Source organism: Nothobranchius furzeri, chromosome 5, assembly GCF_043380555.1.
Source record: "Nothobranchius furzeri strain GRZ-AD chromosome 5, NfurGRZ-RIMD1, whole genome shotgun sequence".
In the NCBI taxonomy this organism is placed as follows: Eukaryota; Metazoa; Chordata; class Actinopteri; order Cyprinodontiformes; family Nothobranchiidae; genus Nothobranchius; species Nothobranchius furzeri.
Genome location: NC_091745.1, coordinates 50,553,990 through 50,581,376, shown reverse-complemented (window position 1 = coordinate 50,581,376; position 27,387 = coordinate 50,553,990). Strand labels below are relative to the sequence as shown.

At 45.5% G+C, this 27,387-nt stretch overlaps 1 protein-coding gene across 8 annotated transcripts in view; it reads left to right on the top strand.

Annotated features, from left to right (window-relative positions):
* The window catches only part of ubr5 (ubiquitin protein ligase E3 component n-recognin 5), a 91,082-nt gene extending 70,420 nt beyond the window's left edge, over positions 1-20,662 (top strand). For 3 of the 8 annotated variants that reach the window (XM_015949314.3, XM_015949310.3, XM_015949308.3), the window contains 21 exons: positions 2,785-3,042; positions 3,139-3,407; positions 4,280-4,491; positions 4,627-4,860; positions 4,955-5,028; positions 5,110-5,282; positions 5,396-5,545; positions 5,746-5,963; positions 6,093-6,213; positions 7,519-7,891; positions 8,040-8,127; positions 9,525-9,669; positions 9,763-9,893; positions 10,036-10,096; positions 10,197-10,378; positions 10,466-10,550; positions 10,654-10,809; positions 14,161-14,274; positions 14,363-14,507; positions 14,601-14,686; positions 19,939-20,662. In XM_015949314.3, coding sequence (XP_015804800.1) covers positions 2,785-3,042; positions 3,139-3,407; positions 4,280-4,491; positions 4,627-4,860; positions 4,955-5,028; positions 5,110-5,282; positions 5,396-5,545; positions 5,746-5,963; positions 6,093-6,213; positions 7,519-7,891; positions 8,040-8,127; positions 9,525-9,669; positions 9,763-9,893; positions 10,036-10,096; positions 10,197-10,378; positions 10,466-10,550; positions 10,654-10,809; positions 14,161-14,274; positions 14,363-14,507; positions 14,601-14,686; positions 19,939-20,151 — 3,488 coding nt within the window. In that variant the 3' untranslated portion in view covers positions 20,152-20,662. The remainder of the gene's footprint in view (positions 1-2,784; positions 3,043-3,138; positions 3,408-4,279; positions 4,492-4,626; positions 4,861-4,954; positions 5,029-5,109; positions 5,283-5,395; positions 5,546-5,745; positions 5,964-6,092; positions 6,214-7,518; positions 7,892-8,039; positions 8,128-9,524; positions 9,670-9,762; positions 9,894-10,035; positions 10,097-10,196; positions 10,379-10,465; positions 10,551-10,653; positions 10,810-14,160; positions 14,275-14,362; positions 14,508-14,600; positions 14,687-19,938) is intronic. The other 5 variants (XM_015949313.3, XM_054740505.2, XM_015949312.3 and 2 more) reach the window with 5 other exon arrangements.
* The last annotated feature ends 6,725 nt before the right edge of the window (positions 20,663-27,387 follow it).

The following is a 27,387-nucleotide window of genomic DNA, read 5'->3' as shown; positions in this document are numbered from 1 at the left end:
TTGTTCTGAAATCTGTCTACATGTGTGTAATGAGCACTTCTCCTTTACCAGGATGATCCATCCCACCTCACAGGTGTGGCATATCAAGGGGCTGATGACAGCATGAATAATGTACAGGTGTGCCTTAGACTGCCCACAATAAAAGGCCTTTTTTTACTTCCACAAAATGCTCATTTTAGATTAGATATTACATGAAATATGGAAGGCTTGGCCATTGAATTTAAAAGCCGTCCCTCGTTAATTGCAAGTCAGGCAGGATGGCTCACTGGCTGCTTCCTGGCGAGCGATGTGTTGGAGACACCTGGTATAGTTATTATCAATACATTTAAAAAAATGATACTGGTCTGGGATTATTGTTTTACTGGGCAAAATCTGGGGAGGCTAAGATTGTGTCCCATAGCCCTAAAATAAGTGATGTTGATATAAAACTCACTAAGTAGCTCAGAGGACACGTCTGACCTGTAAAATCATTTAGGACTTGAGCCTAATTAAACTTCTGCGTCGAGTCAGACAAACGCAACGCCATTATTTGCCCTTTCTAGGGATCTCCGATAGGCTCCCAAGGACGGGCAGTCGAGCTCTCTTTTCTAAACATCCGTCAAGACTGAGAACGCAAGCTTGTGATTGGTCAGGACGCCGCTGTCGTCTACAGCGCCGCCATTGCGCCCTCAAAAACATAGAGAGCCGAGGATATCTAGCGGCAGACACGGAGAAGCATAAAGAGTACCTTGATGAGAAACTCTAAAATATGAACGTTTCATTGCCCCGTGACTGGAGGAGTGAATAGATAAGCAGCAAGCGTTTTATTTTTGGCCTGAAATGATGGAAACGTGGGTTTAGAGATGGTGAATGCTTGAAGAGATGGAGGAGGGTGAGGGACAAATTTATCCGTGTTAAAAACACACCATCTTGGACCGGATACATGACAGGATACCACAGAAACGCGCTACGCCCCCTGGTGTCCTGGAGGGGCATTGCTTTGTAACACTCCCCAGGAGACGGAGAAGCATGAGGACAAAACTTCTCTGTCCGTCCGTGTCTCTCCCTGGTAAAGCTGACGGACACGTATAAATTAGGCATAATACTCTTGAAACAAAAATCTTTGTTGACTAAACTGACTAAGACTAAAATGCATTTTTGCCATAAATTACTGCCAACACCGAACCTGCGTCAGGGCCTGACAGAACAAGATGAACGGCAGGCGCTTTAACTGCTAAACTACCAAAGCCTATGCACTGATGTTGCTTAAACCCGTAACCCCACTCTGTTCTCTCTGGTCTGACCAGAACCTCTAACTGTACCTAAGGGGTCCTACAAGAAAGTGAGCATTCTCTCATGCCATGTCCAAATAATGGAATTGGGTCAGCTGTTTTTAACATGCTTTATAAAGGTTAGATGGATGAAAAAGTCTAAAAACATGTGGCAATCAATAAAAAGGTAAAACTCATTGAAATGAGCAGTCCCAAAATACCGTATTGACCCGAGTATAGGACGACCCCCCTTTCCAAAACTAATCTTCAGAAAAAGACAACAAAAAACTTTTTAAAGAAATTATTTTTATTGAAAATTCGAGAAGAAATACTGAGCAAAAATACAATTTTAATACAAACTATCAGAACTTTGCTGACATCAAAAGTCAAATGAAGCTTTTATTCAGACTCCCTCTGCCTCGCTGTTCTCACTCATGCTGCTGTGGGATGTACCATCAGATGGCCACACCTGCCGACTCCTCCCAGAACGTCGTCTTCACTGCCATCCAATCCATCCATGCATGCAATGTTTGACGCCTCTGCTGAGTTGACCACCGTCATCTTAAAATTTGCATACCTCTGCCTTATAGCTTGTTAACTTGCTCCACTCTGTTTCGGACCTCTCGTCTTCATTTTTTCTCCTGTTGATAACATGCAGCCTGGCGCCCCTCTGCTGTTACGGGCGTGTAATGGTTAGACCCCAATTATAAGATGACCCCACATTTAAAATTGTCAATGAAACAAACCTTGTCTTATCCGGGTCAATAAGGTAAAATACATGTAAAATACATAAAAGCAACTTAAACCATGTACACTGGGGCAACAGTGGCACATGAGTTAAGTGTTCGCTTTGTAATCGGAAGGTTGCAGGTTTGAGCCCCGCTCAGTCTCTCGCTGTCGTTGTGTCCTTGGGCAAGACACTTAACCCACGTTGCCTGCTGCTGGTGGTGGTCGGAGTGACCGGTGGCGCCAGTGCTCGGCAGCCTCGCCTCTGTCAGTGCGCCCCAGGGCAGCTGTGGCTACACTGTAGCTCATCCCCACCAGCGTGTGAATGTGTGTGTGAATGGGTGAATGACTGATTGTGTTGTAAAGTGCCTTGGGGGGGTTCCAGGACTCTAGAAGGTGCTATATCAAATACAGACCATTTATCATTACTAGTGGGCTAAGATTTAACACAATCAAGATGACATAAAAGAAGTGAACGGCAGATTTAAAACGTGTTAAAGGGGGAGCCAGATGGACGTGCAGAGGGAGAGCAAGTTCCTTAAAATGGGGCACAGTACCCATTTTAACTTTATTCTTACATAATGCACCTTTTAAATTTAGTGTTTTGGTCTCAACAGGGAATGGAGCTGATTTGACTTGATTTCTTACTGCTTTCTCTTAGTGCTCCGATAAGTTATTGTGTGATTCACTAACGTGCATCAATGATTCTGTACGTTTGAATAGAAAACCAAAGTGGAATTAAAGGTTAACAAAGCTATTAAAGCATTTTTGTGTTTATTGTTTTGTTTCTTCTCTTCCTGTATTGAAGGTGCCAGCAGTGTTCCTGCCTTCTTTTCAGAGGACGACTCCCAGTCCAACGACTCCAGTGACTCGGACAGCAGTAGCAGTCAGAGTGATGATGTTGACCAAGAAACGTTTCTCTTAGATGAACCTCTGGAACGTACCACTAGCGCCTCACATGCTAACACTGCAGCCCAAGCTCCTCGCTCCATGCAGTGGGCTGTTAGAAACACACCCAGCCAAAGGACAAGTGGAAGCGCTCCCTCTAGCTCTTCAGCTCCAGCTGGTCAGTCAGCACCTGTCTGCATTTAAAAGTCTACAGTCTGTAGGGCGTTGAATTACAAATGTTGTCTATAATCATTTTATTTTGCCTCTTAAACAGCAAGCTCCACCGGTTTGATCTACATCGACCCTACAAACCTGCGCCGCTCCAACGCCATCAGCTCCAGTGCAGCAGCAGCTGCGGCAGCTCTGGAAGCCAGTAACTCCAGCAGTTACCTGACGTCTGCCAGTAGCCTGGCTCGTGCCTACAGCATCGTCATCAGGCAGATATCAGACCTCATGAGTCTGATTCCCAAGTATAACCATCTAGTCTACTCACAGTATCCTGCTGCTGTAAAGCTCTCCTACCAAGATGCTGTTAGCCTGCAGGTGATTATCGTTGGATAGGTCTGTCAGAATATCACAATCATTAAAAAAAAACCTCTTTAATAATGTTAACCTCAGACTTTATGAGTTAATGCAGTGGTCAAAAAAATGTTTGTCCCCCACCCCATGAGTGCAGACACGTGCATGTGCACACACTTATTATTTTTTTATGTTTCTGTTCTTAACAAATAAAAGTAAACCGCAATAACTTGCAGGTTACAATGAAATAAATAAATTCTGGAGTTATCTGGGACCCGAGCGACAGATAAACCGCACAAATCCCATATTCCATTTTACAACTACGAGAACCTCCAGAGCTCCTCTGCTCCCCGATTGTACACTCGTCCAGGTAACCAGACTGAATGATGGCTGAGAAGAGGCTGCACTCTCGGGCATTTCCTAATAAAACTAACCATGCAGAATGCCTCCTTAAATGGAAATGCAACCCGTTACTCAGCTTTTTATTTATTCCTGACGGGAACCTCTCCTCTGTCTCAACTGCGTTTAACCTCTGCAACTTGTTTGTTTCTTTTGCACTTTGGCAGCCGTTGTCTCAGTCTCACTGTAAATAAAGTTTTTTTTTTTTTCGGGAAATACACAAGCTGTGGACCAAACATGGTTACTTAAAGGTGTTGCTGTATGTAAATGACGAGAACAGACATGAGCAACTGGGCAGCACAGGTAGGATTTATCATCAGATGAGTGCGGAGGAACGTGCGTACGAGAGCCCACCGTATGTTAAATAAATCAGGATTTTGACCGTTCGTCTGAACGTTCTAAATTTCATTTGTAGGGAGGAAGTTAGGACAGTTCCTATGAACGATAAAAAAGGGTCCATACTATGACCAGTGTGTAATGATTATCATGTCTACCAGAACTACGTGGAAGAAAAGCTGATTCCCACCTGGAATTGGATGGTGTCCATCATGGATTCTACTGAGGCTCAGCTGCGATATGGCTCGGCTTTGTCGTCAGCTGGAGACCCGGGTCACCCCAGTCACCCACTTCACGCCTCTCAGCACTCAGCTCGCAGAGATCGCATGACCGCTCGGGAGGAGGCCAGCCTCCGCACTCTGGAAGGACGCAGGTATAGTTTTTCTTCGTCTTCATTGGAACATAATGACTGACTCAGTTTATTTGTTTACAACTTGATCAAATGAAAACACAGACCAGAAGTCAACCCATGCAGTCGTTTGGTTCACAATCATCTGCTTTCCTTCAGGAGAGCAGCAACGTTGCTGACCGCCCGTCAAGGCATGATGTCAGCACGGGGCGACTTCCTGAACTATGCGCTGTCACTGATGCGCTCCCACAACGATGAGCACTCGGATGTTCTTCCTGTCCTGGATGTGTGCTCGCTAAAACACGTAGCCTACGTGTTCCAGGCTCTGATCTACTGGATTAAGGCTATGAACCAGCAAACCACCCTGGACACCCCTCAGATGGAGAGAAAGAGGTGTGTGTTTAAAAGTTGCATCACCAGACAAGTATTGGTTGCTAACTAAACGGCTCATTGCTTAAGTAGAATTATTTATTTATTTTTTCACTAGGAATAGAGAAATATTGGAACTGGGCCTGGACAACGAGGATTCTGAGCACGAAAACGATGAAGACACTAACCAAAGTACAGCAGCTTGGTTGACTACATCGGTACACAGACGCTGGTATTTTAAACTTTGTTTGAAAAGTTTTTCTTTCAACACAGGTTCAACGCTGCAAGACAAAGACGATGACCCAGTTCCAGCTGAAACGGGTCAGAACCATCCCTTCTTCCGCCGCTCGGACTCCATGACCTTCCTGGGCTGCATCCCACCCAACCCCTTTGATGTTCCTCTTGCGGAGGCCATTCCACTGGCAGACCAGCCCCATCTCCTGCAGGTCTGACATGTGGCTGTTCTGTGACATGCTTCACCAGCTACACGGGACATGTTTGTTTGTTTGGGTTTTTGCATTTATGTATTAAAAAGTCCATGTTGCCTCCTGTCTAACAGCCTAACGCCAGAAAGGAGGACCTGTTTGGGCGTCCCTCTCAGGGCTTATACTCCTCCTCCTACATGACGACCAAAGGCCTGGCTGAGACCAGCATGGACAGGAACTGCCTGGAGGTAAACATGGGCTCCTCTCTACTCTCCTCCTCTCAGGTACACCACCCACCGTCAGAGAAACAGCTGAGCTCTATGCGAAGCAATTTAAAACCAAATGCTTAAAACAACACAAGATTATCTCCTAGATGTTTGTTTTAAATGTGTTTACTGGAACCTGATAGTCATAATCCCATCATCATTATTTCAGTGTGACTGTTTTCTTCTTGCTAATAAATAACACTATCCCTGGTGGACAGATCCTGCCCACAAAGATGTCCTACACAGCCAACCTGAAAAATGTCATGAGCATGGAAACTGGCCAGCGGAGCAGTGACAACCAGTTATTGGGTGAACAGGAGATGGAGGCTTCTAAACCAGGACCTTCTCCTCATGACCTCGCTGCCCAGCTGAAGAGCAGTCTCCTCGCTGAGATTGGTCTCACTGAGAGTGACGGTCCTCCTCTTCCGTCATTCAGGTGAGGTCGCTGGTGGTTCTCTCTAAAACTGGAAGAAGACCTCTCAGCAGAACCTCATTTTTTTCCCAAATGTTATCAATCAAAATGACTTTTAAACATGAGAATGCCGTTTGTCCTCTGCTTGTCCAGGCCTCACTGCAGCTTCATGGGGATGATGATCTCGCATGACATGCTGCTTGGCCGCTGGCGTCTGTCACTTGAGCTGTTCGGTCGCGTATTCATGGAGGATGTGGGAGCAGAGCCCGGATCGGTAACTATCTAGGCTAACAAAGAAGATGAATGTGTTTAGCATTTTAACACAGAACCTCACTTTGGGTTTCCAACTAGAACTGGCTGGAAATGTTTTCAGGGCCCTCGCTTATCAACCTTCCTTTAGCACAGATTGGTACGTAGGAATGATTTTACACTTTGGTGTTTACCGTCTTGGACAGCGCTGAATTTTTGTACGAACAGCATCTAGTGGTGGAGCGGGGGAGCCACAATACTGAAGATCATCCACGGTGTTCCTCATCTACAGATCATTTTAATTAATAAGTAGTTGTCCTGGAGAAGCAACGTTGTCTAAGGGTGTGCCGTCGTAGGTACCTCACAGCTCCTTTTGATCATCATGATGACCACGATAAACAATGTTTTCTCTCATAGCTTTTTCATACCTTCAAATTAGTTCTGCACACATTAATTCACGTAGCCAAATAGCTTTTATCTTATTGGTGTGAGACCGAACACATACCAGCATGCTTTTGCATGAAATCTACAGGAAAACATGAATGATAAAAATGAAAGTGAATAGAATCAGCTGAGGCAACAAAGCTACGTGAGCTTCTGGCCTTTAGATCTGAAAGAAAACAACCTTTTATAAAGCGCCTCTCAAGATAATAATCATGAGGCGCTGAACGGAGAAACGGCGCCACATCGCGGCCTGGCAGGATGTGGAAGTGGCGCTCAGGTCGCCAAACAAAAGACAAGAAGTTAAAAGATCACACAGACATTTACTAGAGAAACCATGCTTTAAAAGAAGCCTTCTCACCTGGATTTCTGCATGTTTACCCCTTTTCCAACATTTTCCCGGGATCGGATGAACATCGCTGGGAACGTTGGTGTTGGCATTAGCATTTGGGTCTGGGCCAGTGCACATAAACAAACAGGAAGGTAAATCCCAGGTGTGTCCTGGGCGATCGCGGACGAGGTCACTTACATCCATCAGGATTTTCACTGTTCGTACGAACGTTCTAGATTTCATTTGTAGGGTGAAATACGGGTCAAGAACCTTGATAAGTGAGGGCTTCACACCAAACCATACAGCAACTATATGCTCAGTGGAGGGGAAGTTTCCAGCTGAAATAAATTAAAAAAGGTTTGAACCATGTCTGACAATAGTTCTCTCACACACACACACACACCAAATCGGACTGTAATGGAAGCGTCAGAGCTCCCTTTGCTGTTTTAGTAAGGATGTCACGTCTCCATAAATGAAACAATTCCATGGGAACCTATGAATGAGTTGGAAGCAAGAGCTTTGACTTCAGATTGTGTTTTTTTCTCCCTAAAACGCCAGATTCTCACTGAGTTGGGCGGATTTGAAGTGAAGGAATCCAAGTTCAGACGGGAGATGGAGAAATTAAGGAACCTTCAGTCTCGTGACTTGGCTCTAGAGGTGGACCGTGATCGAGACCAGTTAATACAGCAGACCATGCGTCAGCTAAACGCACACTTTGGCCGACGGTGCACAACCACGCCCATGGCTGTCCACCGGGTGAAGGTCACGTTCAAAGACGAGCCTGGAGAAGGCAGCGGCGTGGCCCGCAGCTTCTACACAGCCATCGCGCTGGCCCTCCTCTCCAACGATAAGCTGCCCAACCTTGACTGTGTCCAGAGTGTCAGCAAGGGCATGCAGGCCAGCAGTACGTGTCATCACGATTACAATTCAAGTATGACAATACATAGAAACTACTGCATGTTGTTATTCTATGCTAATTTGCACACCTCTGTCAATGAAAATCACGTGACTTTTTGCTAGTGTAAAATCACTGTTGCCAAAAATAAAAAGCATATAACATGTTTGGTGTCACCTTTTAGATCTAATGCAACGTCTGAGGAACCGAGATCGGGAGAGGGAGAGGAGAAGTGGAGGACTTCGAGCAGGATCTCGGAGAGACCGAGACAGGTAAGCTTCACTCAAAGCAGCCTGCCACAACATAAACATGGATTCATTTGTACTTTTAATTATTCTGCATCATTTGAAGTGAAAAGCACCCATTATTTAGTCACAGTTGTACCTGGCAGTGAGCAAATTGTTTACTGTAACCTACATCTGGTTGGTCTACCTCAAAAAGCCTCAAGAAGCTGCAGTTGGTCCAGAGCTCTGCTGCAGGGGTCACCGCCGGCACTCCGCTATCTCACCACATTGGCCTCGTCCTTCAGCAACTCATTATGGAACAACAAATTTTGGAAACGCTGTGTGTGTGTGTGTGTGTGTGTGTGTGTGTGTGTGTGTGTGTCTGTTTAGATAATTTTCCTTTAATTTTGTTACATTCACCGGCCTGCCTCTTCTGCTTTGGTTCGACTTCCTGACAAAATTGACACGGCTCACTGATGGCTCACAAATAAATAGAGCTCATGCCGAAACGATGGCTGCATGGCGTGAGCCTTCGCTACGCTTCACAGCTAACGTGATCGAGACCGTAGGTTAACAAGGGCGCCGATTAGAAACGCTCGTCATTCCACGGTGCTTCGCCGCACTTCCGCCTCTGGTGTGTTCCCAGTGTTACTGTTCCATTCTTCTGTCTTACCTCCTCGGGCCTCAGGTCCTTCAGTTGCTCTGCTCACTGCCTCTGGGTATGTCTGCCACAAGCCATCCAGAACTCTGTCTCCCTCCCCATCTTCCAATCCAAACAAAGGACTCACCTTTTCAAGACTGTGTACTGTTCGTGAGATCGTTCTGTTGTTTTCCTGTCTAACTTTTGTCCCGTTTTCCCTAGGGGGTTTTATAAGTGCTTTATTTATGCTAACCCTAGAGTTTCCTGAAAGGTGCTTTCAACGAAATGTATTATAATTATTAATGATAAATCCTGGATGTCCTGATCCAGCACATACATTCTGGGTACAGAAGGGTTGGATTATGTTGGTAATGCTGCTCCTGTGAGAATGGTTCCTTCAGCAGCTTAGTGCCTCTGGACCCAATATTACACCATAAAGCCAGAGAAGAACTAACCCTGTCATAGTGAGCTACACCTGCTGGAGTTCTTGAACTCCTTTTGTGAGTCACACGTCTGAATTTTAAACCTGTTCAAAGACAAATGTTAGTTAGAATAGTTGCAGAGTTTCTGCATGTGTCGGGAACTCGTCTCAGCCCTTTTTCTATGCCTTCTTCTTCTTCCACGGCAGTAAAATGTCTCAGACCACTTTCTGAGTCGTTGATGATTAAATTGTAAATAAAACGAGGCAATATTGAGACACAATCTGGTGAAAAAATAAAAACAAACCTGCAGTTAAATGGGTGCTGAACTCTGTTTTGTGTCTGTTGTGGTTTAATGTGAATGCTGATGTGTTTTTGTGCTACAGAGATTCAAGGAGGCAGCTGTCCATAGACACCAGGCCTTTCAGGCCTTCGTCGGAGGGAAACCCTAGTGATGAGCCCGACCCTCTGCCTGCACACAGACAAGCCCTTGGGGAGAGGTTATACCCACGAGTTCACGCAATGCAGCCGGTAAGGAGTTACCAGTACTCTGAACCATGATAGAAAGGTTAGTTTCTTTGCAAAGCTCTTTGGTTTTTGCATCTAATGGTGTGCTTGTTTCAGGCTTTTGCCAGTAAAATCACAGGCATGTTGCTGGAGTTGTCTCCTGCCCAGCTACTGCTGCTCCTGGCTAGTGAGGATTCTCTCCGAGCCAGAGTGGAAGAGGCCATGGAGCTTCTGATAGCACATGGAAGGTAGATTGTCCTTGCAGCAGCAATATAAACACAGCAACGGATGCCTCTGAAGATAAAACTACCACAAGTCTTTCTTTAGAGTTCTAATGAGGTTTTATTTTTTCCTATTATAAACCAATCTTTTCTTTCATGTTGTCCTCAGGGAAAATGGCGCTGACAGCATTCTGGATCTTGGTCTTCCCGAGGCTCCAGATAAAGCACAGGTAACCCAAATATGTTTAACGCCTTTATTCACATCATGGCTCCTGCTTGCAAACTTTTATAATGTGGAACTTTACACGAGTCACCTCCTTTTATTTATAGCAGCAGGAGAATCGTAAGCGTCATGGTTCAACACGCAGTGTGGTTGACATGGAGCTGGATGACCCGGATGATGGAGACGACAATGCTCCTCTGTTCTACCAGCCTGGGAAGCGGGGCTTTTACTCTCCTCGGCCGGGCAAAAACACGGAGGCTAGACTGAACTGCTTCCGTAACATTGGCCGGTAATTGACAAGAGTTTTTACAGATTTGTTTGGTTGTATAAATGTGGCTTTTTGTAACAGTGAGTGGAACGATGTGTTTTTGTACAGAATACTGGGGTTATGTCTGCTGCAGAACGAACTCTGTCCCATCACGTTGAACAGGCATGTCATCAAAGTGCTGTTAGGTCGGAAGGTAAAGCATTTTTATATTATAGTTTTGCTGTTACATTTAAAACTTGCCACCTGATGTTTGGTCCTGTAGAACAACAACGTTGGTCTGGTTTCTGTCACTGCAGGTGAACTGGCATGATTTTGCTTTCTTTGACCCGGTCATGTACGAGAGCTTACGGCAGCTGATCCGCCACTCACAGACTGGTGAAGCTGATGCAGTGTTTGCTGCCATGGATCTAGCCTTTGCTATTGATCTCTGCAAAGAGGAAGGTGCAGGACAGGTAATGGTTTGTCCTACTGTTGTTGCCACATATAGAAGACCTAGAACTTGTGGTTAGAGATATAGAAGCATTATGGTCTGTGTGAATTTGCAGACCAATCACCAGGCTTTAACTTGTTATTGGTCAAAACATACAACACGGTCAAATCCTGTTGAAGCACTCAGAATGTTAAGTGAAGTAATAAAGTCGTATAAAATCCACAAACTCAGAATTTTAGCTTTTACATTTTATTAATTGTCCAATCTTAACACCAATCCTGTCCCTCACAAACCGATATCAGAGAGATATATCACCAATCAGTCAGCAGTGGATGGATTTTCTAGATTATTTGACAGCAGCTCAGTTCAGGGTGATGATCCAAGCTTGTTCATCCAGTTATTGAATAAGCAATGTTGCAGTGTCTTAAAGTGGCTCCCGTTAAGCAGATCATTTTATCTAACAAGAGGAAAAGTCCTTGGATTAATCAGAGCATTTACAGTCTCAGAAGGACATGCCGCAGAGCCGAGAGACGTAAGTCAACTAGATTAGAAAGTCACAGACTGCGCTTTAAACAACTGATAACATCTCTGAATGAGACGATGAAAACTTCCAGGACCACTTACTTTGCTCAACTGATTGCTGTAAACAAAAATAACTAAAGTCCTGTTTGACACCATAAACCAGATTGTTCAGGGTGTCCGCGGGGTTTTAAAAAGTATTAAAAAGTAGTAAATTTTATTTAAGGATTGCTGTATATACCCTGTTGTTTCACCTCACGCCCCTCTTATGCCAGTTTACTCAAGGTCTGACTGTAACAACTTTCTAGCATTCTATGAGAGTAAAATCAGAAATATCAGGGCAAGTTTTTCACCCCCATCTACCCCCCCACCCCCCAATCCAACCCCCTCCCTTTCAATTATGGTCTGTCTTTACTCCTGTAGATTTCCAGGACATTTACTTCATTTAGAAACACATGAAACCGACCTCATGCCCTGTTGATTTCATCCCTACTATCTTGTTAATCAGGATGTTTGACCAAATTGGCCCATTGTAGATTTTATTAATTTATCCCTACAATCTGGCTCTGTACCTTCTGTTTTCAAACATGCAGTTGTTGAACCTTCCTTGAAAACCAAGTTTGGACTAATCTCAGCCTAAAAATTATAGACCCATTTCAAAATTACCCTTTATCTTTAAAATATTGGAAAAGGTTGTGGCAGATCAGCTGATTACTTTTCTGGAACTACACAACAGTTTTGATGAATTCCAGTCTGGTTTTGGTAAAAAGCATTCAACAGAAAAACAGCTTTGCTTAAAGTTTCCAGTGACATCATGATGGCTGCAGACAACGGGGAATTCACAGTGTTAGTATTGTTAGATGTGTCTGCAGCTTCTGACACTGTTGATCACAGCACCTTAATTAACAGACTTGGTGACTCGGTGGGGATCTCTGGACCTGTTCTAGACTGGTTTAGATTGTACCTTTCTAACAGAAGTTACAGTGTCTGTAGAAATCAAATCATGTCAGATTCTACTGATCTGTTCTGTGGGGTACCCCAAGGCTCTGTTTTGAGTCCACTGTTGTTTCTACTGTACATACACCCTCTTGGACAGATACTTGATTCTTTTCGTAGTGACTACGTTTACATGCAGCCAATATCCGGGTTAAGGTCGGTATTCGGGTTTCTGAGTTGATCAGAATAACCCTTTTGCAAGCATAAATAGAAAGAGTTACCCCTAACTTGCATAACCTGATTTAAATGCGGACGTTGGGGTAGCGTCAGGACGTATGGACTACGTCCAGACGCAATATGCATAATTTCCGGTTCTTCTTGTTCCGGTATCCGTGAAAACAACAATATGTTTCCCATTTCGGAAGAGATGGCGACCGCGTTTGTTTGCGCTTTAGTTTCCTCGTCACTCCAAAAGTGTGGTGCTGTGCCGCGACTCGCCATGTTGCTCCCAATGCCATGTTGCTCCCAACTTGTTGTTTACTTCCAGTTTTCTGGCACATACAAGATGTCTCGCTACTCAAAAGCCCAAGATTCCTTGCGAACAGAGCATGCGCAGAACACACGCTTTGATGGGGATATCCCGATATGCGTTTACACGACCAAACATTCGGGTTAGAAAAGGGTTACCCCAGGTGTAGTAACTGGGTTTTTAAAAACCCAGTTATGAGCATATCCGGGTTTTTGGCTGTGTTTACATGGCCGTGCGGAACCGGGTTATTGTGAATATTCGGGTTTTAAAAGGGTTACTGGCTGTATGTAAATGCACTCAATGTCTCTTATCACCCATATGCAGATGACATTCAGCTGTACTGCTTCTTTAAGGATTCTGAGTTCTATAAACAGTCTGAGTTACTAGAGTGTCTATCAGCATCACCAGCTGGCTAGAAGAAAACTTCCTTCAGTTAAACTCTGAAAAGACTCAATGTCTGATCGTTGCCTTTGAGAGCATGGTTCCCCGATTAGTCTAAAACTTTGTCATTTATCTTCGGCCGTCGAGACGAACTTCAGGAATTTGGGAGTTTTTGACCAATCATTGTCTCTTGAAGGCCACTCACAAACGTTGGTCCAAAACAATTTTTATCACTTAAGAAATATCTCCAAACTGTAAAGTTTGATGTCAGAACATGAACTTGAAATGGTTCTCCATGCCCTTATCTCCTCCCATCTAGATTACTGTAACAGTCTTCACGTGTTTTAACAAAAAAGCCCTTGACCGCCTTCAGTTGGTCCAGAACTCTGCAGCGAGGCTCCTAACTGGAGCAAACAGAAGAGCACACATCACTCCTGTTCTGATGTCTCTGCACTGGTGACCCGTTAACTTTAGAGTTCATTTTAGAATCCTGACTAGAACTTTCAGGGTTCTACATGGTCAAGCTCCTCCCTATATTACTGAACTGTTAAAGCCTTATGCTCGAACCCGAGCCCTCAGGTCCACACACCAGAACCTTCTAGAAGTTTCAAAGACCAGATATAAAAGTCGAGGTGATTGCTCCTTCCAGACTGTTGCACCCTGACTGTGGAATGGTCTTCCTTTATCCTTACGCAGCGTTGACAGTCTAGACACTTTTTAAAAAACAACTGAAGGCCCTTTTATTTAAAGCTGCTTTTACATCAATCTTTAATTTTCTTATTTTTCACTCAAATTTGTACCTTATTTTTGTTTTGATCTCTGTGAAGCACTTATTTATTCTCGTTCTGTGATGAGTGCTAAATAAATAAAATGTACTTTCTTACCAAACTCGGAATCAAAATGTTTGGAGGAAATCCAAATTTAGAGCACAATGAGTAATGACACTTTTTGGACTTTGTGTTGAAGACCTAATGAGTCTGACTGTGAACATGTTTTCATCTTGTTTAGGTGGAGCTTCTGTCTGGTGGAGTCAACATGCCAGTGACACCGCTCAATGTGTACGAGTATGTGAGGAAGTATGCAGAGCACCGAATGCTGGTGGTAGCTGAGCAGCCTCTACATGTAAGTCAAACCCAAGTCTTTGTAGTTTGTAGAAGACTCACAAATATCTGTCACCAAAATGCCTTTTTCTGTTTCTGTCTTTTTAAAGGCAATGAGGAAGGGTTTGCTAGACGTACTTCCTAAAAACGCCCTCGAGGACTTGACTGCAGAGGACTTTAGACTGCTGGTTAACGGTTGTGGGGAAGTCAACGTCCAGATGCTCATTAGCTTCACTTCTTTCAACGATGAATCAGGTGTGTTGCTTTGTTAAAATGTTTTCCGGTATTGTTCCCAATCCCACTAGTTAAGATTGAACTATGAAACGATGAAATGTTTTCATCCTGCAGGAGAAAATGCAGACAAACTCCTCCAGTTTAAACGATGGTTCTGGTCCATAGTAGAAAAGATGAGTATGACTGAAAGACAAGATCTGGTAAGTCCCTTTTGCAAACACGTACATGGGATTACTGTTTGTTTCATAAAGAATTTGAATTTTATTTATTTACTGACAGTCTGAACAAAATCACCACTTTGTTGCCATTCTTAGTGAAATAATTTACCCTTACTGCAGTATTTTATTAGCCTGGTAAGCCAACCTATACATGTAAAAGTCTAGTCTGGAAATGAGCCATTGAAACCACTCAGTCGTAGGGTAGAATCTATGGTTGTCTTTCAAACTGTGTCCACACAAATTTGATGAGGTTAGCACCAATCGGAGCAAGGAGTGAGAAGTATTCATCACTACAAACGTCGGTCAGTGGGGCAGTCTGCCATACACTGTTGAAGAAGACAAAAATACTTTTTTTTTTTTGTTTGAGTTTGGAGTATCCGGATGTTCCCTGGAGGTGGGTTCACAGGGGGTGTCTGGGACTGGGGGGCTGTTGCCCCCCTCTGGAGGTGCTTGGGTTGCCTCGGGGGGTGGACTGCTGGCGGTTGTGAGTGGGGCCCCTTGGGGATCTTGGCGGCGGCCATGGGTCACTGCCTGGCGGCTGCAATACCCCTGGGCGGGTCTGGGTGGGGGCCTGGGGGCTCGGGGTTTGGGGGTGGCCGGCCCCATGTGGGGATCTGGGCGGGGCCTTGGGGGTCGGGTCCTGACATGTATGCTGCCGGGAAGAAGGCAGGAACACTCGGCAGTGCCTGGCCCGGGTTCGGGGGCATCAGGTAGACCTTGGCTCCTCTGCCGTTCCATCACAGGGGAGGGGGAGGTCCAGGACGGGGAGGACCAAACCTTACCTGGATGTCCCATGTCTTATATATTCTGGAAGTTGTGCAAATGCAGGGGTGGGCATAGATATTCTGCTGGGATGGGGCTGGGTTGGTGCCCTCAGACTCCGTGAGGCTCTGTAATGCTGCTGCTTTGGGCCCTGGCAGGATGGGCTGGGGTCTCCATGCCCTGGGTGGCAGTTTGACAACAGAGGTGCCTATTGGAGCCAGTAGGGGAGCTGGCTCCCTGGAGGGCTAAGCCCAACCAGCCATTCCTCCCCATCCCCGCATATTTCTCTCCTCCTGCTCCCTCACATCATCACACAAACATACACATAGGACCTTGGGGGGTGGGCAAGTCAGGGAGTGCGGGTATGGACCCCATTTCCGCATTCCTGTGGCAACCTGCCCCCCAATTTTATTTGCACCTTATACACTTCCACTGACGACATTCCACACAAACACACACTTAGGGCCTTGGGAGTGAGCACATTCAACGGCATTTGGCAGGGGGATATTTCAGCCTCCTCCCGAGTGCCGGTGCCCACTTCCAATTTTAAACCGCACTTAGACACTGATGGCTGAGGGTGTAAGTGGGGTGGTGCGGTGGCATCAGCTGGCATATGCCGGATGATGCCCGCACTGCCCACTCACCACAGCCATGGAATACACCTCATGATCACACAACACTATATTGGAGCAGGTGGAGGGAGACTAGGGGTCTTAGCCACCTCTGTTGTTGCTAGGCTTCCTGGGGCTGGAGGCTAGGAGGGAGATCTGGCCGTCTGGTTGGGGTCTGGGGTGGTGGGTTGCTGTGCTCAGCGTTGGGCGGGGGAGCCTGCTCATCAGCACCCCAGCAGAAAGGGTCAAACTCTGGTTACCGGTGATGGTTGTACCCCATGTGCAGCAGTACCGGGACCAGAGTTAATAGGGTGTGTATGGGGAGCATGAGTGAGTGTCCGGCGTGCATTTTTGTAAGTCTTGGGTTGTATGTGCATGTGTGAGCATGAGGGAGGGAGTGTGTGACTGTGTTTGTGTATGACTGTATGTCAGGTGGGGCCTTTGGGTCCTCCCCTCTCCTGGAACTTCTCTTGATGATATAGATCTTTGTCCCCCCTCCCCCTGCCACACCTGGTGTGGGGGCTTGTGCCATGGTCTGCCTGAGTGTTCGTGGCAACCGGGTCTGGGGGTTTAAGATTTTGGCATCTGCCTGATAGATCCCGGTGGCTGCCTGGTGGGGTCTGGGTCCCTGGGCTCTGCTGGGTCCCTGGCGGGGGTGGTCACCCCTGGGTCCCGGGTCGCTGGGTCCCGGGCTCAGCCGGCTAGGGGGTGGGAGGCTGCGGGCGGGCCTGTGGGCTTGCCGCTGATATCTCCAGGGACTCTGCCGGCTGCTGGTTGTGGCCCCCCGGGGCGATCCTCTGTGCCTCTTCGATGGGGGCGGGGGCCTTTCTGGTTGCAGTCTCCTTGGGGTTCCTGCATTTTGGGGCAACGCCTGGATCTCTGGGACTTGGAGCTCCCCCCGTCTCCTGCGCATCTTTGGGGGGCGGATCTGTGGTCCCTCACACTCTGTTGGATGCTCCTATAGAGAAACCTTAAATAAACAAGCGCGTGTACACACACAGGTGCTCACATGGTGCTCTCAAAAGTATGGGCTTGGGCACGTTCAACACATGTCTTAAGACTATGGGGGGCACTTAATGCATTGTGATTTATTATCGTGATTCTTCAGTTAAGCAATGTTGATTATATGTATGTATGTATGTATATATATATATATATATATATATATATATATATTTATATATAATATATATAAATATATGTATATGTGTATATGTGTATATATATATTGTTTTTTTTGTTTTTTTTTCATCAAGTTGACGCAGTGATAGGTAGATCTTGTTGTATTGTTGTTGTGTCCCTTTTTTTGTGTCCTTTTGTTTTTTTTTTGTCTTTTTCTGCAGGTTTAGAAGCAGACTCTTGTTCATTGTTTATTTTTGTGGGAAACCCCCCCCCCCCCCTCCTCTCTCTCCACCTTTTCTCTTCCTTTCTCTTTCACCTCTGTCTCCGTGTCTGGTCGGAATTACAAAGCATTCAACAACAATAACAATAAAGTTTTAAGTATCAGGCGTGACATTAAAAGCAAACGCTTTGATGCTCCACCTGAGAATAAATCTGTAAGGCTTGTCACCAGCATTCAAACATCAATTCTGCTTGCTTCACAGCCAGACAGGACACGGTAAAAAAAAAAAAAAAAAAAAAAAAAGACAAAAATACTTTTTTTTTTTTCTAAATAAGTACCTATAGCTGCTCATATCTCAAAGAAAAGTCCAAGTCCGGCTAGTTCAAACTGATCACCAAAGTCGTTTAAAACAAGCGCCGTTTCTGAGCAGATGCCATCTTTGTTTTTTTCTGCCGCAGCTCTGGTGCAAAGCTTGCACGACAAACACTAGCCCCTTTGACATCAGGTCCCGCTCTACTCAGCCCACGTATGGTATAGTGTTCACATCTGGATAGCATGACTTTTTCCGTGTTCAACCAGTTGATTTTCTTAGCCCTCTTACCAAAGTGGTCTTCTTTGTGCTGAACTGGCCAAACAGCCCCTGATAGGCCAGCTCAAATTCACACCTTCCGTTAAGGGCAGCCTCGGACTGGCAGGAAAAATCAGCTAGCAGGGGCTTCCTGCATGCATAAATTCTTATCGTTCTGGATACTGTGGAGTAAACATTGCCTCTTACTGAAGCCGTCTATCTCTTTCTATGTGTGACAGGGTGAATGTCCTGTCACTGTATCCTGATTGTTCATGCTCCCTGGCTACTCGGCCAAGGGGATGTCCCTTGGGCTGACTGGTTAGGGCACATGACTCTCACCCGGGAGTCTGGGGATCCCGCCCGGGCCCTCGTTTCTCCACCTTGCCACATATGTCTCTGTGTGCTGTGAGGAGCGTGCATGCGCGCACACATACACACACACACACACAGCTGCTGAGGCTTGAGGTGCCCGCGTGAGCAGCAGTCTGGGTGCAATATTAGAGGCCGAGTCCTCAAAGACAAAACTACTGTGGGTGACGCCGCGGACTTCTCCGCTTTTGCCATGCCCACCTGCTCAGAGATAACACGTTCCTGAGAAGTGTGTGTGTCTGAACAAATACTACTGGTGTGGGACCCAGACCTGATGCCACCAGCCCGGACAGGGCCGATGTGGGAGCAGCAATAGAACGCTGTGATTGGCTAGACATGAAACCGTTCTGGCCAGTGGTAGACCTGCTGAGACTCAAATGGAGTGTGGCTAAATCAACCGGCAGAGCTAAATATTTTTGATTTTGCTGGTCTAGAATCTATACTTTTTGCAGGAATTTGATGCGTTAACATGTTTATATTGTTTTTGCATGGAAAGCAAAAGTAATGTGTTTCAGTTATAATGAACTTTAGCAAATGCTCGTTGTGAAAACGTTTAGGATGCTCCCATCCAATCATGAAATCGGGCCCAATCATGAAATTTTAAAAGGACTGGGATCGGGACAAAAAGATTAGATTTAATCTTTTTGAAACAACAGGACGTTAAATTTTATATTCATCCTAAGATTGAGATTTTCTAATGGAATAACAATGGCATAGTTTTAATTCTAGCAAGTTCCTCTACATCAATAATATTTGTTATACAAAAACACAGTTTACGACAGGCAGGGACCCGGACACCAAGGTGCAGCTTTTAGCTACCAGGCTAACGCGTCTCCTCAGGAGAGCCAAGATGTCTGCAGCTTGGTGGTATTTTAAAACGGACAGCAAAGGTAGAGTTACAGCTCTGTGTGCACACTGGGCATTCAGCATGCTGGAAAGGACACACTGCCTTCAAACAGATGACGCTCACATTCAGCGTTTTCCTTCAGGCATCAGCAAAGTGAATCACCGGTCTCCATTAATTCACAGTTTGCCACCAACAGACCCAGTTCACAGCAGACTTGGACAGAGAAAGATATGCTAACAAAGAAATTGCCAACAGACTGCAAAATGTCAGGGTTGTTTCCTGCAGTATTCAAGCTTCCTCGCTAGCTAAAGGTGTTTAGCATGGAAAAGTTATCCTGCTGGCCTAGGCTCCATCACGGGAACACGCATTTCTCCATACAGCTGCTTATTGAGGAAGTAAACAATCTAAAATTAGAGCAACACATTTTTTAATCCGTGTACTTCCTAAACAAGCAAAAGTGAAACTTAAAGGACAACTTGGGTGTGTTTTCTTCTTATTTTAATGCTTTTCTGAAAAGGATCGAATCGACTCTGTATCGCCAGATACTCTAAATCAAATGCTTGTGATAGTGGCTTATGGTGCCATACCTTTTTCTGCCTCTAGATGTTTCTGATTTCTGCTTTAATGTCTGAACTTGCTTGTTTGCAATGGTTTGCAACCCCAGTGTAACCCAAGTATAACTACAGTAGTATCCCTGCATCGACCAAAGTAACAGCTGGCTTGTCTTCTCCTCAGGTGTACTTCTGGACCTCAAGCCCATCTCTGCCAGCCAGCGAAGAGGGCTTCCAGCCGATGCCCTCCATCACCATCCGACCTCCAGATGACCAGCACCTCCCTACAGCCAATACCTGCATTTCACGTCTCTACGTGCCACTCTACTCTTCAAAACAAATACTTAAACAGAAACTCCTGCTAGCCATTAAGACCAAGAATTTTGGTTTTGTGTAGAAATTTAACATAAAAGTTTAAAAAAGGAAAAGAGAAAAAAAAGTTTACTGTTGTGTAATATTAGCTCAATTTTTGTAGATTTTTTCTTTTTATCCAATTTTTTGAAATTCGACAGTCGACATCTCCCCGTGCATTATTTGTGTTGTGAACACAAATGACATATTTTTATTTCAATAATTGTTTCTTTTTTGGTAACAAGCGGTATACGGTCCAGAACATTCCTGTATTGGCACTGTAAAATGTAAAGCCCACAGTTTCTGTTCTATTGGCTCAAACTTTTGCTTCCCAGGAACTGGGTTTGACGGTAAACTGTCACCCAAAAAATGTAGCCAAAGAATACAGCAGTACAAACGTTAATAAAAAGAAGACACACTGTGATCTTTTTTTTCTTTCTTTCTTCTTCCCTAGAAAAAGTACTATCACTGACAGTTCACTGCTGCCTTTGTGGAAAGTCCTGTTTTTCTTGTACAGGGGATGAGGGAATTTCAAAATAAACTTGGATGTAAATAAATTGTTTGATTTTATTTGTAGGAGTTGTAGTTTGTGGGAGCATGTTTAGTATATTTTCATCAAGCAAAATCGCAGCAATCGGTTTTCATGGTTTAATATATACTGTCCTCGCTGAGACGTAGTGGTAGTTTCAACTAGACAGTGAGCTAAACTCTGACTCAATGACGAAAGATGTGTTCCTGTAGTCTCCAAATTTATTACACATACTTGCTGTCGCTTAGAATACAGAGTAAAAAGGCGTTGCTTCTTCAAGAGTTAAGCAAAGGTTTGCCGGTTTTCTGATTTTTTAGAACTTCTTTCCCTCTTTGACCGATCTCTCTGCATCAGCGTGCGTTGCTAGTAAACGGTCACTCACGTACACAGCACTTCCTGTTCTACGGGTGTTTTCCATGTCAAAATAAAAGCATACACAGCACTTCCTGTTCTACGGGTGTTTTCCATGTCAAAATAAAAGCACGTAAATAAAACTTTTACACAATTAACTAAAATGCCTGGAAGGCAGAACACTCCCCGTCTGAACTTATTAGGTCATTTTAACAAAGACTACCTTAGTTAGTAGGCAAAAGAAGAACTACTTCTCTAATCGGCCTCTGAAAAGTCTTTAAAGAGCCTTGACTTGATGCATTTAGCTGGACTTCTCTGACTTTGCCATCTCGTCCTGGAAAGACCGCAGTGATCTTAGCCATAGGCCACTTGTTGCGTGCAACTTGACAGTCCTTCAGGAGCACAATGTCTCCAACTTTCAGATCCCTCTTCATATCTGTCCACTTCCTTCGGGTCTGCAAAGTGGGAAGATATTCCTGCCGCCAGCGGCGCCAGAACTCGTCAGCGAGGGCTTGCACTTGTTTCCACTGTTTACTGTAGAGATCCTTGTTTGCAAACTCTCCTTGGGGAGGGGAAACCCCCACCTTCTGAGTAAGAATCATTGCAGGTGATAATATGGAGGGTGACTCTGGGTCATTGGAGACTGGGACGAGAGGCCTTGCATTGATAACTGCAGCCACTTCCATCATGAGAGTGCAGAAAACGTCATGGGTAAGCCGAATGTTGTCTTTGAGCAGGATTGCATCCAAGATCCGCCTTGATAATCCAATAAGCCGCTCCCATGACCCTCCCATATGGGATGCACGAGGGGGGTTGAACACCCACGAACAGTTCTGTTCACTTAAGAACCTTTGCACGGTTGCCTCTGGATCTTTGTGACTCAACCCTAGTTCCTTTGCAGCTGCCACGAAGTTCGTCCCACAGTCTGACCTTATCTGCTTCACAGGTCCACGTATTGCAAGGAACCGCCTCAGTGCATTGATGCAGCTGGATGTATCCAATGATGCAATGACCTCGATGTGGACAGCCCGCGAACTCATGCAGCAGAACAGCATCGCCCACCGCTTGCTTTGTGACTGGCCTCCTCTTGTGCGTCTGGAGACGACCGACCAGGGCCCAAACACATCTACTCCAACATACGTGAATGGTGGAGATACGAGTAAACGCTCTGGGGGCAGGTCGGCCATAAATTGCCCTTCTACCTTGTGACGCAACTGGCGACATACTACACACTTGTGCAGGACTGAGGTGATGAGCCGCTTTCCGCCTATGACCCAATAACCGGCTGCTCTGAGGGCCCCTTCAGTAAAGTGGCGGCCTTGATGTTTCACTGTTCATGATATTGTCTCACTAGGAGCAGAGAGATGTGACTGTTCTTCGGCAAGATTATGGGGTTGGTCTCTGCTGCGCTCAAGTCTGCATGTTTTAATCTGCCACCAATGCAGATCAGACCTTCTTTGAGGATAGGGTTCAGCTTATAGAGCGTACTCTTTTTGGACACAGTGTGTGTGAGTGAGAGATCTGAGATTTCACTGGAAAGAAACTCTTCCTGTGTCGCTTGGGTGATGATGAATCTAGCTTGGGATAACTCATCAGGAGTGTGTGGGAGTTTGCAGTAGTGCCACCCTTTACATGCACTAGACTCCCTCTGTAGGTTTTAACTATGTGAATGAGCATAGCGAATGCTCTGGTGAGAGAGCGCATGGTTGAAAAGCGTGTGAATCTTGCGGCACCAAGTCCCTTTCCTTGACTCTGTGTGAGGTAACTGGTCACTTCAGAACGCACCTCTGTGTCTGATTCAGGGTTTACGAGTTCATACGTTATTGCTAAGTCTTCCCCACTACTGTCTTGTTAGTACAAAAATGCCGGTCCTGTGAACCATATGGTGTGTGTTAGTGAGGATGCAGGAACTGACCTGGATGCGTAGTCTGCAGGATTCTCCTCCGAACAGACGTAGAACCACTGACCTGGTGTTGTCGACTGATGAATGCGTCGAATTCGATTGTGAACGTAGACATGGAAGCGTTTCGTTTGGTTGTAGATATACCCTAGTACGACCTTGCTGTCGCAGTAAAACCTAACCGAGTCCAACTTCAGGTCCAGTTCATCTTGGATGATATCTGCAACTTCCACGGCAAGTACCGCAGCACATAGTTTCAGCCGAGGAATTGTAGGTTGGGAGAGTGGAGCTAGTTTAGCTTTCCCCATAATGAATCCTACTTCCACTTTTCCTTCGCTTTGGACCGTTCTGAGGTAGGCTACAACTCCAATGGCTTTGGTGGATGCATCCGAAAACACGCATAGCTCAGTGCGTTTGGCCTTGGAGAGTGAGTTTGCAGTGTATGTTCGAGGAATTTGTAGTTTGTTCAAATCATGTAAAGACTCTCCACGCTTCCCATTCTTTGAGCTTGTCTTCGGGAAGAGGTGTATCCCAATCACATTTGTCTGCACTGCACTCTCTCAATAGACTTTTTCCTTCAATGGTTACTGGTGCGAGAAGGCCTAAGGGGTCGAAAATGCTGTTCACTGTAGAAAGAGCACCCCTGCGAGTGAACTGCTTTTTGTCTTCCGACACCTTGAATGTGAAGGTGTCCGTTGTGGTCGCCCATAATAGGCCCAGACTGCGCTGCACTGGTATAGCCTCGCCACTGAGGTCCAGATCTTTCAAAACAGCGCGATCTTCAATTGGGAAGGCTTGGAGGACAGTGTCACTATTCGACGCGAACTTGTGCAGTCTTAAGTTTGATTCGCTGAGGGAGGCTTGGGTTCTCTGCAGTAGGCTAATGGCTTCAGCATCTGAGGGCACACTAATGAGGCCATCGTCTACGTAAAAGTGGCGTACGACAAACTTGACTGTGTCTGCTCCGTGTTTGTTTGTTCCCTCCTGAATAGCTCTCCTGAGTCCATAGATGGCCACGGACGGAGACGGGCTGTTCCCGAACACATGCGCCCGCATTCTATAATCAATGATGTCTTTGGACATATCGTTATCTCTGTACCACAAAAATCTCAGATAGTTCCTGTGGTCTCTGTGAACGAGGAAACTGTGGAACATCTGCTGTATGTCGGCAACCACCGCAACCTGCTCCTTCCTAAAGCGGATCAAGACACCTATCAGGGAGTTGTTTAGGTCGGGACCCTTTAGAAGGGAGTCGTTTAGAGACACGCCATGGTATTTTGCACTAGAATCAAAAACCACTCGTATGTTTTCTGGTTTCTGTGGATGAAAAACTCCGAAGGTCGGCAAAAACCAGCACTCCTCCTCTTCATTTAAGGGTGGAGCCTCCTCTGCATGTTTGTTCTGGAAAATTTTGTCCATGAATTCAAGAAACTGGCTTCTCATGCCTGGTTTTCTTTCTAATGTTTTTTGTAAAGAGTTGAAGCGAGACATTACGTACTCACGGTTGTTGGACAGCCGTTGTCGTTGAGCTCTGAAAGGTAAGGGTGCAACCCAATGACCTGACTTGTCCTTGAACATTTCCCTGTCCATTTTTTCCAGGAAGATTGTGTCCTCAATGGACGGGCCAAGTTTGTTGTCAGAACCTGTTTCGCTGAAGACGCTCCTTCCCAGGTTCTCCAATGACGTTTTACCAGCGTAGCTCATTTGCCCCTTCCTTGGCAGGCGTTCTCAGTTAGCCTTATGGTGTTTTTGCAGGGTGCGCAGATAGAGGGACGGCCATTTTCTAATACACTTGTTTTGTACGCATTCACAGTTGGTTTATGTGCATTTCCCAAACACACATCCCCAATCAGGACCCATCCAAGGTCTAGTCTCTGTGCAAAGGGAGCATTGTGAGGTCCATTTACTTGCTGACAAACTTTGTGGACTCTCAAGATGTCTCTTCCCAGCAAAATAAGGATTTGTGCGTTGGGGTCGAGCTCTGGAATGTACTGAGCTATTTTTCTCAGATGAGGGTGACTGCGAGCTGCATCGGGTGTGGGGATTTCAGTCCTGTCATTTAGTATTTCATCACACTCAATTAATGGCGGGAGGGAGAGGACGATTTTTCCATCGAGAGACTCGATCTGGAAACCTTCGGCTTTGCGACCAGCTGTTTCGATCGGCCCGGCACAAGTTTTTAGTCTGTAGGGGAAGAGCTGGCTGTTTACGTCGAAAAGGTTAAAGAAGTCTGAGCGGGCCAGCGAACGATTACTTTGGTCGTCTAAAATGGCATACGCGTTAGCTGCTCTCTCGCGCTGTCCATGGTAATATACTCGAACCAGACAGATCTTGGCGCATGATCTTCCTATTTGTCCTGTGCCGCACACTTGGGTGCATTGTGAGTTAACTGCTGTAATGCTGCCAGCACTTTCTTCCTCCCCGCCGTCACTTGTTGGGGGTGAGGCCCTTGTAGGTACTTGAGGTGTTGGGTCTAAATGCATAGCGGTGTCGTGGCGATTGCTGTCACACTGTGTGCACCTCACCAGAGCTTTACAATCCTTTGCTAAGTGGCTAGTTGAGTTGCAGCACTTGAAACAGATTCCGCTCTGTTTTAGTATAGCTTTCCTTTCCTCTATATTTTTTGCTTTAAATGCTCTGCATTTATTTACTGGGTGTGGTTTGTTGTGAATAGGGCAGTTCTTCTCTAGTCCATCTGCTTTCTGTGCAGGTGGGTTCGTTGGTAATCCTTTCTCTGTAGAGATATTGGTTTTGTGAACAGATATTTTACTGCCATAGTTCTTTGGGGGAGCCTGATTTGGCCTTTCGACTGTGTTTGGCAGATGAAAACTTGGATCATTTCTCCTACGGGCTTCTTGACAGATGAAGCTTGTGAAGTGTTCAAATGGCGGAAATAGTCCATTGTTTTCTTCTTTGAACTTTGAGCCGACTGTTGTCCATTTATCTTGTATTCCATAAGGAAGCTTTCCCACTATAGGTCCTATGCCTCTGGCAGTGTCCAGGTATGTTAGTCCTGTCAGGTAGCCTTCTTCCTTAGCTCCTTGTATTTCCATGAGAAGATCGCCCAAGTCTCTTAATTTTCCATAATCTTTGATAGATATCTTAGGGAACTCATCAAGTCTTTCAAATAGTGACTTCTCCATCACTTCTGGTGCAGCGTAGTATTCCTGGAGACGTGTCCAGGCCTTCTGAAGAGCTGTGTCTGGGTTTTCAACGTATACAGAGCGAATTCTTTTGACATGTTTGCCAGACTCCGGCCCAAGCCACTTAACCAGTAAATCTAACATTTCATTTGCTGTGAGTCCTATATCTGAAGTCGCACTGTAAAATGAAGACTGCCATGCGCGATAACTTTCAGGTTTGTCATCAAACTGGTAGAGGCTGGTACTCACTAAGTCACGACGAGCCAGGTATCGAGCCAAGTGCTCTGTTTCTGGTGTTACACTGGTGGGAGTTACCAATGCTTGTGGAGTGAATGTTTTTGTTATTGGGTTTGGTGAGGGGCTGTGGTAGTATTGAGTTGGCTTTACCTTTGGTTGGAGTCTGTTTTGTCCATAGTAAATGGTTGTTTGAGCGTTGTTTACGTATTCGTCTTGAATGTCTACTAATGTTTTGCTTTGCAGTTCGTCAAGCTTGTTACTGTCTTCATCATGTACCTTTAAGTTCTTTTGTGATGGAACATCCCACGTGACAAGGCTCTCCTCTGGTAATTCTGTACCAGGTGTTGGAGGATGTGCGGCGGCCTGACCTTGTTGTGATTTGAGCTCTGCTTGTTCTTGGACGTATTCCTGAGTCTGTGTAACAACGCCCCTTTGTAAGATTTCACGTGCATGCGAATATGACTTTACTGACTCCAATTCTTCAGCTGCCTCCAACGCTTCCGCTTGTGCAACGGCTGCAGCTGCTTCTCTCTGATACTCCAATATCCCAAGTTGTGCATCCAGTCTTGATTTCTCTAATTGTAGCTCTGCTTCTCTTGTAGCCTTTTCGATTTTTAGCTTTGCTTCCTTTTCTGCGAATGCAGCCCTCGCCTTTGCCGCCTCTGCATTGGCTCGCGCTTGTACTGTGGTGGTGGACGAAGAGGAGAGAACGTTTCGTGATCTTTGAACGTACTGATGCTTGTTCCATCGTTTCTCCCTTGTGCTTGGCACCTTTGGTGTTGAACTCTAGGTTACTCAGCGCCTTTTTACTATACTGTCCTCGCTGAGACGTAGTGGTAGTTTCAACTAGACAGTGAGCTAAACTCTGACTCAATGACGAAAGATGTGTTCCTGTAGTCTCCAATTTTATTACACATACTTGCTGTCGCTTAGAATACAGAGTAAAAAGGCGTTGCTTCTTCAAGAGTTAAGCAAAGGTTTGCCGGTTTTCTGATTTTTTAGAACGTCTTTCCCTCTGACCGATCTCTCTGCATCAGCGTGCGTTGCTAGTAAACTGTCACTCACTACACAGCACTTCCTGTTCTACGGGTGTTTTCCATGTCAAAATAAAAGCATACACAG